The sequence below is a fragment of the Branchiostoma floridae genome, chromosome 8 (assembly GCF_000003815.2).
Source record: "Branchiostoma floridae strain S238N-H82 chromosome 8, Bfl_VNyyK, whole genome shotgun sequence".
Lineage (NCBI taxonomy): Eukaryota > Metazoa > Chordata > Leptocardii > Amphioxiformes > Branchiostomatidae > Branchiostoma > Branchiostoma floridae.
In genome coordinates, this window is record NC_049986.1 from 4,368,867 (window position 1) to 4,387,976 (window position 19,110).

A 19,110-nucleotide genomic window follows, 5' to 3' on the forward strand; every position below is an offset into this window, starting at 1 on the left:
GGCATATAAAATAAAATGTAATGAGTAACACATTTATGTCTACAGACATCATTCTACATAACAAACCTGGTTTATTTGGCAAAGGTATGTGTTCGTGGAACTCTAGTTAATTATGGATTTCCCTACCAGTATCAGGGTCGCACGCGTGTTCACACATCTCGGAAGGCACGCGTTCCGCACACACATCTCGCGAGAGTTCACGAGTAGACGAGTTCACGTATCGATACACCTGGGCTGGGGTATGTCTCATCCATGGGGTGTACACTACATCACTCTCACGCTGTAAAATGAACCTTGAACCTATAGGGAGAAACGTATACGCATTTCAGACCGATGTACCAAGTAACAAAGGTGAAATACAACATGCCTTACTGAGTCACTTAGGGCAAGATTGACAAAAATCAGAAGTAACTAGAAAGGCCGACATTTGCTTGGGTGCAAATACAGCATATTTCAGCCATACCCATTCCCACGCAACATTGGACTGTTCCAAGTCACCCCTGTGCAAAAGTGCAATATTTAAACTGTAAGTTATCCCCAAAAGAGAACTAATATTGTGAATTGATTCCAGGTCAAAACAGAGCTTGCCCAATATGAACCGGGCCCATATGGAACAATACCACAGGAGCGCCTATGCATAACTGATTGGCTTTTAGAATTGCGGCAGCTCCTATTTTTCCGAGAGTGAAAAAAAAACGCATCTTCCATTCAGAAGATTTTCATCATGAAATTACATGACGCCATTCAACAATTTCCACTTCGATAACTAGGTCTAAGTACCGTCATAATCTCCTTGTGATGTGGGTACATTTATTATTGCATTGAACTTTTTTTAATCAAGTAGGGCATACGTTTTAATAATTGTCAAGCAGGTGCAGGTGTTGTGTAGTAGGAGTGTGTTGTTGTTGTTCTTTTTCAAGCTAAAAACTTCAATCTTCTTGTTTTGTATGAGCCATTACATAAACGGAGACGTCACGAATTTTTACAAGAATTTTACCACCCTGTCGCTTCATTTCTTTCCTGAAAAATCCCAGGACCAACAAGTTAACTTGATTTGATTTTATCTATATATTTCATTTTCCTTCGAATTCTTTGTTAAGTATATGCCCTGCATACCACTGTTAAATTGTTTTACTTTGTATGCAATCAGCCATCGGACGTAATCTTGTCTGAGTGTTGTAATTTCCTGCTCGTAGCGTGCGAGACCTGGAGGATAGGAGTTTCTACCTTGTTCGGGGGTTTCTTTTCGGAGGTCAGTGGTGATACTCTGGTACTAAGAGTGTTTTATTGGGCTCAAACTCTGGCAGTTTAAAGTTACTTACAATTTGAATGTACAAAGTTTACGTCAAAAAAGAACAACAACAACACTAACAGTAGTTCAAGTACCTACATTTGTTTGGGAAAAAATACATGCATTCTCGCCACTGTCAAACTTACGTATCAAAACTAAACGCAAACTGTCCAATTTTCCCGCGTTTTCTGCCAAGTAACAATTTCTCGATTGTCTCAACTAACCCCACAGTCAAATCTGCCAAAAATGATTGATAGTGCCCTGCGGAATGTTGGAAAATTCATCGACACAGACTTGTATTCTGACGTTCAATGCACGCCTACCGTCCGCTACTGCTCAAATGACCCTGTCTGAACTCCAAATCCTCGCAAACTACAATTTCAAACCGGGCACAGGGTAACATATGGCCACTGTAAGGCTGTAATATGCATCTGTTTGTGTATAAACGGGTTTGCAAGGCCCCGCTTATGAATATTAACTAGCATTCGCCTTTCTCGTCGCTGATTGGCTGGCGTCCATAAAGTAATTAACTCTCGCTCTCCCCAGACCGCTGGCACCTGGCACCTGTGGGCTCTGGGGTCACGGGAGTTCACGGGAGAAGGCCGAAAGAAAACTAATTTCCCCTCAGAAAAGTGCAGAAATTAATAATTTGAAATTGGTTCATGCCAAAAATTTTACTTGGATCATTTTACCAACTATCTAATGCCTATCTACACCAAATTTGAGGTCATTCCATTGTAATTCAATGGTACAGGGGGTCAAAATATACCGTTGTGGTCAAAACGTGACCTTTAAACTTCAATAAAATCATTTTAGAGGCAGATATGAAAAAAATGAGAAAAAAGCACCTCGGTATTGACCCACTCTACTCTTGTGCCAAATTTCAGGTCATTCGGTCCCGGAACGACGGAGATGATTCGATTTGAAGATTTGACAGGAGAAAGAAAGAAAGAAACATTACGAATACAATATATTTCACCATACCATATATGGTATGGCTGAAATATAAATAGAAATGTACTACAACAAGCATTAAGCATAGCGACTCTCGAGATCTGTTAAACTTAAATCAATATATTTTCAAAGCATCTACAGATTTTCTTAATGGTATATTGCCAGCCTTTCAAAATACCTCGAGATTTTTCTGAGCATCTTAAGATTTCTTAAATAATCTCAAGATTATAGCCAAACATCTCATTATTGATTCGAAACATCTTTCTTGGGAGTTCGAAAGATTCTTTTCTTGTTCAGCAAAGCCTGGGGACCTCCGGTATGGGGCATTATCATCCGTTGTGTACCAGAGAAGTTTTTCTACAAATTGTAAGGTACGTTAGTTTGAGCTACAAACGGCTACAAGCATTAGTCCGAAGTGAATATCAGCCTGACCACTTTTATTCACAAGCTGTAAAACAACGTGAAATACACATGCTTTTAACGTCATGTGGCGGATCTTTAAAAAAATTGTGACCTGAAGAATAAAGGTGCACTCTCACCGGACGCTTGCGGCATTGCGGGGTTCGAAAGATACTCAACGAATTTTAGAGATAAAGAGCGAATCTTCTTATTTTTGTACTTTGTCGTCTTCTAAGTCATACTTTTACGTATTACGCAATATCTACATTACAAAAATTAACAAAACAGTGACGCAGTGAACGAACCCCACAATGCCTCAGGTGTGCCCCAAGTCCAGTGAGAGTGCACCTTTACGCACCTGGTGCAAGGAAGTTTCTGGGAATGTGCAGTTGCACACTGACAGTGACCGGGCACATCACGCCGAGGGTGTCCATACACACCAGGACACACACGCACACAGCAATGAACAGCATCTTCTTCCCCAGGGGCGGGCCTTTTCTGCCTGTGATGGGGACAAATCTTAGATGTGAGCTGTTTCATATAGACTTTTAGCTAAGGGCACAACCCGCCGTGCGTGCAAATACGCGTGCTGTCTACGTGCCAAAACGTGGGCAATATTTTGGGATCCGTAAGTGGTAAGTACCGTCTCCGTACGAACGCGTAGGGAATCCGACGGATTTTGGAGCACGCAGACACGTCGAAGAATTTAACGTGGAGGCAAAACTTTGTGTACCATCGGGCTGCGGATTCGCCCCCCGTACGTGCCAGTACGGGTGAAGCGCCTGCCCTGTACAGCCTGAACATTTCAGAAAGACGTGGCGGACGTGGCCTCCCCAAAAACACGTTCGGACAAATTGCACGTACGGCGGGTTGTGCCCTTAGCTTTTGGAAACTCGATCAGCACCAAGGACATCAGTGTTGTTGAGGAACACCCTGCTTTTCGCATGCTCAATAACTACGTACTAAGAACAAAACATATGTAGATCTTTCAAAAAGAGTGTTGAAATAGACAGAAACGTTTAACCGGTAATTACAACGTTCATATCAATATGCCATTTACGTCTAAATTTCCGTCCGTAGTCATAGTTTTAGAATAGACTAGTATTGTTGTGGTCAGTGCTTTTTCATTTATGCCATTCAATGTACCACGTACAACTGTCGAGCAATAAAGTTCATTCATTCATTCGTTCGTTCGTTCGTTCGTTCATTCATTCATTCATTCATTCATATCATTCATTCATTCATTCATTCATTTATTCATTCATTCATTCATTCATTCATTCATTCATTCATCTGTTACAAATCTGAATATTATTCGGTTTCCTGTTACTTTTGAGAAAAAAATCGGAGAACATAAACTGAAAGTAATCCAAAATTTGAAGGAACTAATACTAACAACACTAAACCTGTCACCTTTTGATTTCGAGTTCCATCGACTTTTCCCTTCATTGTCCGCCTCGGTCCCACTGTCCTGGTCAGCCTCGGTACAGACGTCCTTGGTCACCGTCTCAGGGCCACGGTCTTCAGTCGCAAACAAAATGGACAAACAAATCAGTTGATCCACCAAAAAAAAGTCACTCAAGCAACTGGATATGGTTTTGGAAACGGTCAGTGTCACTGACGAAGGATAGTGGATTCTATCCGAAACGTCTGACCGTTTCCAAAACCATATCCAGTTGCTTGAGTAACTACTTTTTGGTGTATCTTATTACCTGGATGTCTAACCTACATCGAAAAATCAGTTGATCATCGTCTCCGCGTATTAAAATGACATAGGTTGTTTAAAGTATGAAAGTATGATCTCAATAAGAAGGCTATATGAAGGCTATGTCACCATTTTCTCAATGATTATGTGAATGACATTCTCTCTCTGACATTAATTGTACATTATATACTGTCGCTTCTCAGCAGAAGCTAACATTGTAGAGAACTACTACCCTGATGGTACCCAGGCTAATGTATTCACCTATTTGCAATCAAACTGTTTCCTGCAATCAAAAAGATTCCTTTGAGCCAGCGGAAAGTAAAGAGGATGCACTTTTTCCACAACATGATATCCAGGCATTTATGATTCGTTACTCGAATCACGTGTCTCTAAGTCACGTGACCAGAGTTTGTTTGTTTGTTTTATTTGGATCTCCATTAGTGATACTAAATGTAGTATCACTATTCTTCCTGGAGTAACTGAATCATCACTCCTGAAGAAGGTCGACGGAAGTGCGACTAAAAATTCGAGGTAAGCTAATTTTGGTGTTGTAAGACAGTGGAAAATATTCAATATGTACTACGTCCACACAGATGAGCTTTCATGCTAATATGATATCCTGTTGGTTCAACAGAGCACAGAAACGACAACTCAACTTTACCTGTCATCAGCGATCTTTTGCACGACGTGTTGGACAGAGGTGTGGACGTGAGGAAGGTGACTCTCTGTGTCTTCATGTTTCTTGTGAAGTGCTCAAAGTCCTCGGGTACAGAGTCGTTTTTACTGTCTGCGGGAAGGATAAGGTCATGAGGTTTAACGTCTACTGCGACGTCAACAGCATTGGTTGTCTGTCCATTGACAAGGTCTTCTGCTTCTGTACTTATGTACCCTGAATTATCAGGAACGCCGTCCTTGTTTGGCAGCATTTCTCCAAACGTTAACTCGGTGCCGCCATGGCGACCAATCTCCGAGTTTTGTGCACTCCCGTTTGGAATGCTGACATCGGGTGTCTTTCCCGGCCTTTTCTTCAGAATGGAAGGAGGCAGAGTTGACGTTTCCGATGAGCAGTTGAAGACGACTTTGATTTCATGGCCACTTTTCGCGCGATCACCCTCCCCGTTGTCATCGCTGTCGGACTCCGGCGGGCTACACTCTGTCTCACTGTCAGTGTCGTTCCTCCCCGTCTCCCTCACAGGGACTCCATTGTACAGGTCTGACTTCCTCCTGGACACAGAAAAGACGATCGATCATAATCAAGAAGTTCAGATCTACAGAAACACGAAGACGACTGCCTCCTTCGAAATTAAACTCTCCCTGGTATTGTCTAGGCGACCTATGCACTGACCCTGACCTCTTGCCGTAGATACCATTATGACCACTAGACGCTATTCTATATGGTCTACGATATACAATAGTTTTTATGTACTTAGAAGATATCATTGATCGTTAGTTTGTCCATGTACAACTCCATTTGTATTGTCTTTGTCTCTGTCTCTGTCAACAGGGCTAGCCCATTGTAATAGCTACAGGCTAGTTGGGTAGCCATGGATGTATGTGCTGAACAGCCAAGCCAAAGTGAAAAAAATGAAACATCATGTTTTAAACATGCGATTGAAATGATTTTCGATTTGATTCGGAAATTTGTAAGTTCATTGAGGCAGACATATTTACCCAAGTGGTGTCTTTTTACCTTCCATCATGCAATGTGTGCATATCATTAATATCATTAGCCAGGGAATTGTGCCAGGTAACATCATTGTGCCCAAACTTCACTAAACAGCAGTGTTTTTCTGAAAATACTATTGATTGATGATTTTATTATACTACTTGTGCATCAAAAAAACACAAATGCACCAAAAAAGCACCCATTGGAAAGTAAAGAAAATGATATTTGTCAACAATTATTACAAAAACAATTCATCAATCAACTTGATATTTACCTGAGCAGCCTCCGTCTGTGAGAATCTCTAAGTGAATTGAAGCTGCTGGCTCCGTGTGGACCAGTCTTGTTGATGGTACTGCTAACATCACCTCTCTTCTTGTGCCAAGTACGGCGCTTCTCTTGGAGATAGATGAACGCAAAGATCGAGGAGAGGATGAAAACTGCAACCTAAAACATGACATTTGGCATTCATCATAAAATCATAAATTCATGTAATCATAAAAGATAATCTTCTCATGTCAAATAACGTATGTGACCTTTGACTTCCAGGTCACGTGACGATTCTATATAATCAATAGACTACAACACAACATGTTTGCCCATTTTGGTCTATCTGACCATTCTCGGAGAGGAAAATAATTCTCGTGTTTTTTTTTAATCAGCCGAAAATTAATGAACGCGCTGATGTCATCCACAAAATTTACTTGCTGTGGCCTTATTACAATTTTACTGTAACTCAGCTCAGTTTTCCATGCTCGTGTCCTTACATACCAGTATCACCACCGTGACGACGATTGTATTATTGTTTGTGGCGGCAGCAGACGGCTGCACTACCGTGGCCTCCCCGGTCAGGTTGGTGCCGGGCCCGTCAGAGCCGCCCCGATACACGTGCATCTGCAGGGCCCCGGACTCCCTTCTTTCCATGCGCCAGTGTACATACACAGTTTGTACCGAGTCGCCTTTGATCTCTGTATATGGGCAGAGAAATGCTATATAAAATTCCAAAAACAGTTTCATCGGGTTGGTAGAATATGTGGCTAAGCTTGTATCCCCCCTCAACCCCAGTGATAAACCGGGACGAGGGGGATACAAGCTTAGCCACGTTTGGGATTGTTTTCTCACCGCAAAAGCGCCACCTACATCGGCTACATATAGCGGTGAGAAGCAGAACTCCAGTAAGAAGCTCTGATAAAGGTGTTTAAGAGATATCGAAACGTAAGCAATATAAGTAGCTGCTGGTTGGGTAAAAAGAATTTTCCTATATCCTATGTAAAATTATAGAGCATACAGACTCCATGTACAGAGATTTTCTTATTGAATTCTCTTATTGATTTTACGCTTTAAACGCGTGAGTTCTGAAATAATTTGAGGCTAGGCTAATGACATCCATGTTTTATGATAGGATATGCTTTATTATTAATACGCCACAGAGGCGTCACAAAAAAATGTAACAAATGCTACTCACCAAGGACGGCACTAGGGAAGCCCCCTTGCGGTACGTCATCAAGCACACTAAGGCTGCCAGGGAAATCATTGATGAAATACAGAACTTCAGTTCCGTTGTTGATCGCTAGAGGCACTGTCACCCGTCTGACATCGCAGGCAGGATCGGCACCTTGCTCGACCCCTTCACCATGAGATATGCTCGTCACAGAGAATAAGTAACAGGTCACAAGCACGAGTGTGAGGTGCATGGTAGGCTTGTATTGTTTCGCGGGTCCGATACACTTCTTCTGTTGTGTCTGTACTCTGTAAGTAACACATTACATGTTACGTAAGAGTACTGTCATGATCAATAACCGAAGGAGGCCATGGCCAGAAACTAACATGTTGTGAAGCTGGCATGCTATTTGGTCGAAAGCATTGTGGAATCGCCTCCGTTACAGGAATACCCAACTAGATTTAGATGTGACTAATTCGACCTATTCGACACAAGACTTGTTTATAGATATGGTTGAAGGGTTAACATAGATAAGTTCTCTTTATACAGTGTATGTTAGTACCTAGCCGACGTTTCGGTGACCGTCTGTCACATAACCTTATAACAAGGCGATTCTATTTGGTTGTACTTCGCACTGCAGCTAGGTATCGCTGCTTCAGCGGCGTAAACATTCGGTCCCAAACGTGACTGTGTGTGTATCCCCCCTCCTTAGTTCATGACTGACGTACCAGATTCGACCATGGAGCAGATCGAAGAGAGTGGTGATGTCATTTCCAGACAGACATTCGGGGAGTCGACATCAAACAAACCTAAACAGAAGAAACAATAGGAGAAATCAACTTGAGGAAATGCTGCCCTATCTCATGACAAAAACAAATCACTAGCATCACTAGACAGTGCAAGGTAGCCACAACAGTGAAGCCAAAATTCTTTCTAAGGAGCCCAAAGAGAAAAAACGCGAAGACACGGTGAAACTGATGTAGCCTGCAGGCCTGGGTACCATCCGTATTCTACCGGGGCTCCTTACAAATTTTGAGGGGTAGCGAGTGTAAGGAGCCCCGGTAGAATACGGATGGTACCCAGGCCAAAAATGATGGGCTGTGTATAGAAGTTATACTTAGGGGGAGACAGGGAGAACATTTGGCTACAGTAAAGACGAACAAAGGAAAGAAAAGAAGTGGGTGGCATCGACGTTGGACTTGAGGTAAACAAGAAAACAGAAGAATAAATAAGAAGGAAGAGAACTTAATATACAAATCAGTGGTGACAGCTCACATCATAAGGGTTCAGGTCTATACGAGAGGATGACAGATGCAATCGCTTGTGTTTGAGACACGTATGATCACGTATGACATACCTTACACTATTAGAACAGTCGCAATGTTTGGGCAGATTTAGACAAAGACCAAATAGCTTGTAAACACGTGTAGCCTGTCCAGTCAGAAGGGTTCTGAGTTCCTTCCAGCGTGGCCACAGTGATTCGCAATGTTTGACTACAATGGCTACTATCATTATATTTGAATAGCATGTACTGACGGCTACAGGGTCAAACAGGTAACAACTATACTGACGGCTATAATACCCTACAGGGTCAAACAGGTAACAACTATACTGACGGCTATAATACCCTACAGGGTCAAACAGGTAACAACTGTACTGACGGCTATAATACCCTACAGGGTCAAACAGGTAACAACTATACTGACGGCTATAATACCCTACAGGGTCAAACAGGTAACAACTATACTGACGGCTATAATACCCTACAGGGTCAAACAGGTAACAACTATACTGACGGCTATAATACCCTACAGGGTCAAACAGGTAACAACTACTAGTATACTGACGGCTATAATACCCTACAGGGTCAAACAGGTAACAACTACTAGTATACTGACGGCTATAATACCCTACAGGGTCAAACAGGTAACAACTATACTGACGGCTATAATACCCTACAGTTTCAAACAGGTAACAGCTATACCGCCGGCAATGTTTGTGTCTACCACGGCTCAACAGGTAACAACTATACTGACGGCACATATGCACTTCAACAACCTGGTCTACACATACATAAACACATAGCATTGTTCTCGTTAAGGCATTAAAGGTAGGGTCTGTGATCTAGCCTTCGGGCAAGGTATGAGTGCTAACAATTGTACATACACAACCATGAAGGCCCATATCGTCTTGGATATCAAAATACAGGGCTTCGGAAGGTCACAGGTGGGGAAGGCTAACACTTGAAGGAACAGCATGTCAAAACTTGTCCATCATTACCCCTAAATTATTTCGACCTGTAGACGTGTCAATAGTGGCACAGCAAACATGTCTGTTGTCGGTCCGACTACAACTATTGAAGGGTAGAGTCGAGGCGTGACATGGGCGCGTTATGCTCAACCAAGGAGGTTAAAAAACCTCATTGGCTCAACTGTAGGCTGGATTCGAATTGTTCATTTCAGTTCCATGGTTTTACAAGATAAAAGAAAAATTGGTAAGGCCTAAGAAAAAAAAATGTTGTATTTCCAATTACGGTCTTGGACAAAGTAAGTTAGGTAGGTAGAGATTCTCTCTTTTTTCAGATCTCGGTCAAAGTGATCTAACATATACAGTTTAACAATGCAAAACTGAATTGCACCAATATACCGGTATCTTAAACGCCATGTTTCAATTATATAGGTGTACTACAACGCTTTATGTCAACATAAGGGGGCATATACTTGGTGGGTCTGTTTGTGTTACAACAGAAATGAGTAGAATACGTAAGAAACGACTCTACAACATTTTTATCACACAGATGTTTAACGAAACGTGTACGTTCCTTGCCAGTGGGCGACCCAAAAGGGCTAGTGCGGCAGGTTTTTGCTAGAGTCGGTCGGGTAACCGGAAATACAACGTTTTTCCTAGGCCCATTATTAAACGACCGGTATAAATGTGGGGAGGGGGGAATGGTACATACACACAAAGGTTAGAGAAAGGGCAGACGCTTATGAACACAACTGGTTATGTTCACCTGGCGTGTACAGCTGTACATAGCACACTATGACAGGATACCTTACTATCGACATGACTAACAGGAAGGGTGAACTAATGTTTAGTAGGGCTCCTGCCTGCGATGTATAACAATTTGACAATGCCAAATGCCTCTTGGCAATTTGCTTTCAACCGTAAACCGACAACATGTGTATACATAGATACAAATAAACATAGAACACACCAATACTTACGCCACAGCGCTGCCGGAAACTCAATGGTTCACTGGTCGGTACGCATACATATGTTTTATGTACATGTATGTATAACTATACTACAAACACAAACATTCCGTTCGGTCATACCTCAGTGAACCTTTTCACATCTCCACCAGTAAGCTTGTGCTCCAACGTACAGCTGACGCGGTCCCGATACTGCAGTCCGCCCCTACCCGTACCTGGTCTATGTTTGTGTGAAGAAACCAGCTCTCCTTGGAGCTCACGACTACAATGGCGAAACAGTTTGCCTCGTACCTCTTCACCTAAGTGGAATTCCGAACTCCTGACCAAACTAAGCCGTAATTGTCGACCCTTCATACGCCAGATTTCACCTAGTGACCTCTTGGTGCTCCAATCGGCACAACTTATCTTTGTTATACAACATACTTAACGTTCGAGGGTTGAATATTAACTACGCGTGGAGGCAATATTGCTGGGTTGGAATGGTAGGTTAGATTTATGATCGGCACAGTTCTACTGCGACAATGGGCCACTTGAGTGTATTACTTGACTTACTTGACTTGTGTCGGGTGCCTCGCCTCCGCCGCCACACACAAGTTGGAGTGTACTATTAGAGCATTATAGCTTAAGGGCACAACCCTCCGTACGTGCAAATACGTGCTGTCTACGTGCCAAAACGTGGACAATCTTTTGCATGAGATCCGTAAGTGGTAAGTACCGCCTCCGTACGAACTCGTAGGGAATCCGACGGATTTTGGAGCACGCAGACACGCCGTAGAACTTGACGTGCAGGTAAAACTTTTTGTGCCATCGGGCTGCGGATTCGCCCCCCGTACGTGCCAGTACGAGCAACGCGCGCCTGCCCTGTACAGCCTGAACGTTTTCAAAAGTACGTGGCGGACGTGGCCTCCCAAAAAATGTACGGATAAATTCCACGTACGGCGGGTTGTGCCGTTGGCTTAAAGACGGGTTTGCTAATGGCGCTGCCACCACAAGTCCATTACACACACATATCCCGGCGCATTCCTCCCACCAGGTATCCGTTGGAGATTTTGTGTACAATTAGAGGTTATTTGGTATGGACGTTATTTGAATAGGAAGCAGATCTGTATAATTAGATACGCCAGATTCGATGATTGGATGATAAGGAAATTACATGATACAACACAAAAGTGGTACCTTTGGCCTGAAGCAACATGGGAATTGGCCAGTCTTATTGACTAATTATCCGCACATTTCCAAAGAAAGGTATGGGTAAGAAAAGAGTGTCTTTGCTAAAATCAAAACGATTTCTAGTTAGTTCCGAATAGGGCATCGAAGTTGTGGACAAGGATTAAGATAGGCCCGTTCACACTTGTGTGTATATCTAAGAGTTGCGAATAACCAAATGCGAATTAAATCTTGGTTAGTTGCGTAATCTAAGTAAAAACGGCTTAGATTAGCGAGGAAGATCTTTATTTTTACTTTGACCCACCGTAGTGCAGATTGATTATCTGACCAAAAACCTATTTCAGCCGCAAGGTTTAAAAACCTGATTGTTTTACTTACGCCAAAATAGTATCAATACGCAATGCATGTGTTATCAAGGCCTCAGTAGCAGTGAACGCGAGAGACTGAGAGGGTGGTAGTCAGGTCCTAGGTATGACGCAGTTTTCGGAAATGATCAGTAAAATAATGACAACCAAGACCGACAACGACGCCTCCTTAACTTCTGCTTGCAGAGTAGCCAAAGGGGAAGACAAAAAATTAGACCAAAAAAGAAAAATTCCCAAACATTGCACCCATTTGTAAAGCAAATGATAGAGTACACTGAATTGTACTTCGCAGCAAGGAGCTTAAAAAAGGGGCGTGTTCCCCCTGGCTCACAGGACTTGTTGTCATCACTATCTCTTGCCTGCACTTATTTTATGACCTTTACCATTAGGCTTAGAGTCAAGGTGACTAACTCAAATCCCTGCCAGGCCTAAATGTTGTGCCCCTGGGAGAAACGTGTCTACGTTTTCCCACGTCTCAAGAAAATTAGTACCTACCTTTAGCTTCATAATTTATATCCTCGTTCTCAAATTATTGGCCCCAAAACGTGACTATTAAGTAACCTTTGTATCATTGTCTTACATGAATGGTAACTTTTGTTGAAGAACAAGTTGGCATTGTTGTGATGTGTTAAGGCCAGGATGATTTGATTATATGGGTGACATCCGACCGCTCGTCAATTTTGTTCCGTTAAAAAAAGAAAATTGTACAAGGCAGCTGCAAAACGAGCAAAATTATGCTGTAAGTAGCCAAAAATATCGGAAAATGCATACTAATGTATCAGAATACCAAACTCAATTTCAAAGTCAAAGAAGATGTGAAAGAACAAAAATCTATTGTTCTACCCTCCTGACCACTATCATTTCAAAAGGAAGGTAATTATTTCATCCAAACCTTTTTTTTTATTTGCATGTGCGCATCAGCTTCGGGGTTCAAAAGGGATGTCATCCATATACATGTAAACCAATCTACATGGCCTTTTACAGTGTACTAGAGTCCATTCCAAGTCACCATGAGGGTTTTTAGGTGATATTTGTAATGAGTCTTTTTTATCTTAAATAAAAGAATATCTAAGCCACAATAATTAAATTCTTTTCAAGAAATTGACTAACGAAATACTCATCTATTTGAATTCCTTTGAATATTTTAGAAACATTTTGAATGTAACTGCACAAAAATATCTTTATTTAGAATAATTGTGAAACCTCTATGTGATTATTTCACATTTACAAATATTTACAAATATTTGTAATCTTTGCCAAGTGGTAAAATTAGTTTATTTCCCCCATAAAAGTAAGCCCTATTGTTGCCTCCATATATTTTTCGATTTCACTACAGGGCACTGGTGGATCCTTTGTGGTGGGCCATTATTCAGAAACCATTAGAAGTATCTAATTCTACACCATGAATATTTCCAAAGTTTTACAGGACCAGGGAAATATTCATAAAGTTGAAACAGTGTTAAAAATATTTCTCAAGTATTATGTGTCCTAGACATATAATTAGAAAACTTTAAAATCAATTCTAAACAATGGCAACAAACATCCGCACAGTGACAGTGACTTGGAATGGACTCTACTACAGTAAACAAATCTTACTATTGAAATCCTACTTTTGGAACCAAATACAGTCGATATTAGAAAAAAGTAAATTTGTCAAGATGTTTATTATTTACAAAGGAAAAATTATATTACATGGATGCCAGGTACCATTACATGAATTATAGGTATTCCAGGTACCAGTGATTATTAGTATTTATTGTCCTTGCTATATACATATACATTGTACAGAAGAGTGCCAACAATGTACATTGTGTACATTTGATAAAATGAACTAAAAACACAGCATAAAAATGGATTTAAACAATGACGTTTTTGAAAGTTGAATAAATGAAGTAATCTACATGAGGGCTTTACAACTATCCCTCAACAGAGACTGGGGCGCCAAGTCCACATGTTCTATCTGAATCTTAACAATGGACATCACAGACGCAGTGGATTGTTCATTCGTTGACAAAGACTGTCCGATTTTTGTGTTCAAAAATACAGTTCAATTTTGACCTAGAATGGCTTATACCTACACAGAGAAATTTCAAGTTATAATGTCAGTAAGACTGGACAGATATTGTCAAGTGTGAGATATGGCCTAAAACACACAAAAAGTTCCCACCATCGACAACATTTCAACAAGGCTATACCAAGTAGCAATATTTTGTCCTCATGCATTAAACATCATCTGTTTTCCCATACATGTACCATCAGTTAAAACACATCCACATTTTTACACAGTTCACATTAAACAAGCCGTGTTCAAAGTGCAGAAGCCACCAAAAGTTGAAAGATTTACTGATATCATTCAGCAAAATATTCAGCCAAACCTGGTGCCATGACTCGCAAAAAACGTTCTTTTGAGAAGCAAACAGAGCATTTAATCATCGCTAAGTGTATAGTTGTATTTTCTCACAATGTTTGCCTTCTTGCTTCTCAACAGAATGTCTTTTGCCAGAGTTGTGGTGCCAGGTTGCAAATCAGCTGCTTTTTTTATTACATGACGTTACCGGCTGAAATAAACTTGATTACCTGGCGGCTGGAATCAAAAACTAGAAGTATGATTTTTAATGGTTTTGGGTCATTTCAACTTGATCAGAGGACTGATCGAAAGCTTGTTGCTGTTGGTAAGCGCTTTATTTCGTGTACGGACACAAGGTCTTAAAATTGTAACATAATCAGAAAGGTTGTATATTTTGTAAAATGTCTACGTTTATCAAATAATACTATTATGGCTGAATGTCATGAGAAAATGTTGAATTTTTGTCGGGTTTCTACTGAGGGTAGTCATGATCAATGCTACACAGCTGAAGTAGTGCCTGGGTTGCATTTTCAGGGTTGGCTTGCAGATCTACAATCTGAACTGTTTGAGTTGTGCCGCTACCTTGGATCTCCTGTATATGAGAAGAGTGAGAGACAGAGGAAACCTCCTGGATATGTTCATCTGGTGAAATGTTGGTTACTCTGATGGGAATAGTCTCTCCACTCTGCGACACCAGGGCCTGGATGTGGCTTGCAGCTGATACACCCTGTGGCAGCTGTAACTGCACCTGAACAGGCTGCTCGGTACTGGCTGCACCTGAATCTCCCCTTTTTGAGGTCCGACCTCTCCCCTGCTTCTCTTTACTGTGTAAGGATTGGTGCCTCTGCAGGTTAGCTTTGAGGGCAAATCTGGAATGACAGGTGTCACACTGGAAGGGACGTTCGCCCGTGTGGGTCCTCTGGTGGCGCGTGAAGTGAAACTTGTTATCGAACTGTGCCGAGCACACGGAGCAGGAGAAGCGAGCCTGCCCCATGTGTTTCAGCTTCTGATGCGACACCAGGTGGCTCTTCTGGGTGTAGGAGGCATTACAGACTCCACAGACAAATGGCTTCTCTCCTTTATGGGTGTGCTGTCGCCGGTGCTGAATCAGGGTGGACAGCTTTCCAAACCTGGTTTCGCACGTCTCGCACTTGAACGGTTTCTCCCCCGTGTGTATCCTGCGATGAGTCAGCATGTTGCCCTTCTCGGAAAACCTCTTCTGACAGAGGTCGCAGACAAACGGCTTCTCGCCTGTGTGGCTGCGGCAGTGACGAATCAGCGTCGTCTTCTGAGCAAAAGTCTTGTGACAGTCCTTGCAGGCAAAGGGTTTCTCTCCGGTGTGTGTCCGCTTGTGTTGAATGAGAGCGCTCCGTGACAGGAAGGGTCTATCACACTCATCGCAAAGGAACCTGTCCTCTGTATGCTCTTTTATGTGTTCTCCGAGGCTTTTTTGATCGGTAAACTCAGCACTACACTTTCTACAGGTGAGATTACTGTTGTGTGTCCTCCTGTGGCTCAGGTAAGGACCTTTCTTTGAGAAGATCTCATCACAGATGTCACATGTGAAGAGCCTCTCCACCGCATGTCGCCTCCTGTGTGCCAGGATCTTGGACCTGCGTGTGAACTGGGCCTGGCAGATGTCGCAGGTGTACGGTCCATCCCCCTGGAGAACAAGCTTGCCCAGGTCCACCTCATCATCGTCATCATCAGACAATACGGCAGACTGTTTGGGTCTTCCCTTCGAGCCCTTCGGCCTGCCTCTACCCCGCTTGACTGGCTGTGGCTGGGTGGGGGGGACGGATTCTAGACATAAGAAAGTACAACATGTGAACACTGGGATAGGGATGTTCTGTACTTAAAGCCAATACAGGGCTAGAAATACTTTTTTCTGCATACCTGCACTGGTGCAGGTAACATTGAAAATTACCTGCACCAGACAAATTTTACCTGCACCACTCTAAATTAAGGAAGTATGGATCATACTAAAATTGTTCAGGAAACATTATATTGCTATTTTCCCTCGTATACTTTATAGGTGGTAACAGTCAATGCAGCTAATAACAATCCATATACACCTACATCATAGGACATTTATACATAAAACCCAATACATGGACCAGTGCAGGTTAGGTGCAGGTAGACAGACACCAGAAATACCTGCACAGCTCCAATCTTACCTGCACTAACCTGAATATGCAGGTGGTATTTCAAGCCCTGCAATATATTGAAACAGGCTATTGCACACCTGAAACATACTAATCCAGGGGTGCCTACCTCCTGTTTCTGTGCTTTCTTTTTGTCCATCAGAGTTTGGCTGGTTTGCTGCAGGCTGCTCCTCTGGTCCACTCAGGTAGGTTGAACAGTCAGACAGCACGTTGACAATCTCCAGAAATCCTGCTGCTACCAAGATGTCCTGGGCTGTTTCCTTGGTCAGCACCAACTTGGCTGTATACATGTAGTCCAGAAGGGCATTGAAGCCTTTCTCTGTAACAGGGTCCAGCTGTACCTAGTGGGCGGTAGGAGAAATGATTTGTAATTACAGTATTACCTGATTTACCTCCAAGACAAGTCAAATACCTGGGCCCCCACAAAACATGGACAGGAATTGCAAGACTAAGAAAAACTGAAGTCAGCCAAGGAGGGATTCCCCTTTAGGAATGAAGACACCCTGGCGTGAGAGAGATCAGTTGAATCTTTGTTGAAAATCATCAGAAAATGGCATATTTTGGTGCCATGAGCACAATAACTTCCTACAATGGTATACATACCTCTGTGGCATCATAAGCAGCAAAGACAGATTTGAAGTATCCCGAGTAGGCAGACAGCACACATTTGTGCGCCCTCCACTCCTGTCCGGAGGCCTTCAGGGTGATGTCACACAGGAAGTCATCTCTGCGCTGCTGGTCCAGCTGCTGTAGCAAGCTGTCAGGCAGAGTCAGGTACTTATAGATGTGAGCTGTGCTTGTCGCCATTCTGTAGAGACATGGGAAACAGTCAGGTACTTATAGATGTGAGCTGTGCTTGTGGCCATTCTGTAGAGACATGGGGAAACAGTCAGGTACTTATAGATGTGAGCTGTACTTATAGATGTGAGCTGTGCTTGTGACCATTCTGTAGAGACATGGGGAAACATTCAGGTACTTATAAGTTATAGATCATGTGAGCTGTGCTTGTGGCAAATTCTACGATCCAAGTGATTGTGCTATCTTATATAAAATATCAGCATATCCTTGCTCATAACAGAAAGAAAAGAGGGATGGTTTACTTTATTGTCACATTAGTGTCATTTGACTAACCAAACATTAGTGTCACTTGACTCTAAGTCTAACAAAAAAATGCAGCAAATACAGGTCAGCATTACATTAAAGGGGCATTCCACTCCACACGGGAGTGTTATTTTCCGACAGATATCAATTTTAGGAAGTAATAAATGCATACTACTACACATAATACGATAAAGTACACAGTTGCTCCACCTGCTTCAAAAGCATTCAGTCTTCTACAAGTACCCTCTAATTGAATTAATCCTATGGCTGAATACAATGCAAAACTTTTAGGTAAGGTTATAAAACTAATTTCAGGATCGCTGAGAAATCTCGTTTTGTTATGTGTTTTTTGCTATCTTATGAGCAACTTGCCTTCTCGATGTGCTTGGCGTACCTCATTTATTCCGGAAATTTGCACGATAAACAAAGTGTCTATGCGTATAGGTAATACATGTACATGGGTAGGGTCGGCATGGGTTTAGTGAGTGTCATATTGTTTTACAAAATACACATTGCGCAATTCATCCCGAGGTGAATTCCACAAAATTCGGCTGATTATGTATTCATTGACACATTATCTATTGGAAAATACCACCCCCTTTTGGGGTGGAATGCCCCTTTAACTCAGTGTAACATAACTGATGATGATTCAGAGTTTTTTCAGAATGTTTATTTACAAATTATATACAATATCGCGCACCCCAAAGGCTAATTGCTGTTACAGTCCAATCTTAAGTACTGGAGGACATATTAGTAATACCTAAGCAACTGTAAGGTATTGAGTTTTCTATATTATACTATGGCTATACAAATGTATTTGTGTGGTTCACTAGACGTGCTGCTCTGATTCTGAAGTCAGACCATACTAGTCTAGTAATCATTTAGTGATATGTCCCATGTTCTCGTGATTTTTGGTTTTGATGAATCTGTAAAAGCTCGAATTTGTCGCACCTGTTTGAAATAGTATGTTGCCTTCGTTATCGATGATGCACGTAACTGGTGGTATAAAAGATGCCAAGTCTATGTTCTATGACTCTACTCATGCTTGAAAACGCCCCCCTCCCCACGCTAGCGAACTTCATCATATTTTTCGACGACCAACAACACTTTCTTACCTGTACCGACGTGCAGGACTGGTTTGCACATAAATGTAGAAACTGTAAGATTGAACTTTTGTCCTTGTGGGATATTTCTAGCGCTTTATGCTAAAAAATGTTGGTTGGAAAATATTTGTGATCATGAGTCCGTGTGCGTCGACGCGGATCACAACACACTACTAACAGTTTACCGCACATTA

At 42.0% G+C, this 19,110-nt stretch overlaps 2 protein-coding genes across 4 annotated transcripts; both read right to left on the reverse strand.

Annotated features, from left to right (window-relative positions):
- Positions 1-106: 106 nt before the first annotated feature.
- LOC118421140 (astrotactin-2-like) lies at positions 107-11,058 on the reverse strand. Its single transcript, XM_035828301.1, has 8 exons — positions 10,792-11,058; positions 7,478-7,761; positions 6,784-6,980; positions 6,290-6,459; positions 5,011-5,573; positions 4,058-4,165; positions 3,003-3,146; positions 107-300 (listed from the first exon to the last, which is right to left on the reverse strand). Exons 2-8 carry the CDS (start codon positions 7,704-7,706, stop codon positions 107-109), a joined length of 1,605 nt encoding a protein of 534 aa, XP_035684194.1. The 5' UTR covers positions 7,707-7,761; positions 10,792-11,058.
- Positions 11,059-13,846: 2,788 nt separating this feature from the next.
- Positions 13,847-19,096, reverse strand: LOC118420759 (endothelial zinc finger protein induced by tumor necrosis factor alpha-like). Of its 3 annotated transcripts, none has more exons than XM_035827731.1 (4): positions 18,929-19,096; positions 17,316-17,579; positions 16,822-17,053; positions 13,847-16,350 (listed from the first exon to the last, which is right to left on the reverse strand). In XM_035827731.1, the coding sequence occupies exons 2-4, from the start codon at positions 17,517-17,519 to the stop codon at positions 15,020-15,022; spliced, it is 1,767 nt and encodes a 588-aa protein (XP_035683624.1). In that variant the 5' UTR covers positions 17,520-17,579; positions 18,929-19,096; the 3' UTR covers positions 13,847-15,019. The 3 variants fall into 3 exon arrangements, with proteins under 3 accessions (XP_035683624.1, XP_035683623.1, XP_035683622.1); XM_035827730.1 differs by having other exon boundaries at positions 17,316-17,520; positions 18,929-19,094; XM_035827729.1 differs by lacking the exon at positions 18,929-19,096 and having other exon boundaries at positions 17,316-17,654.
- Positions 19,097-19,110: the final 14 nt, after the last annotated feature.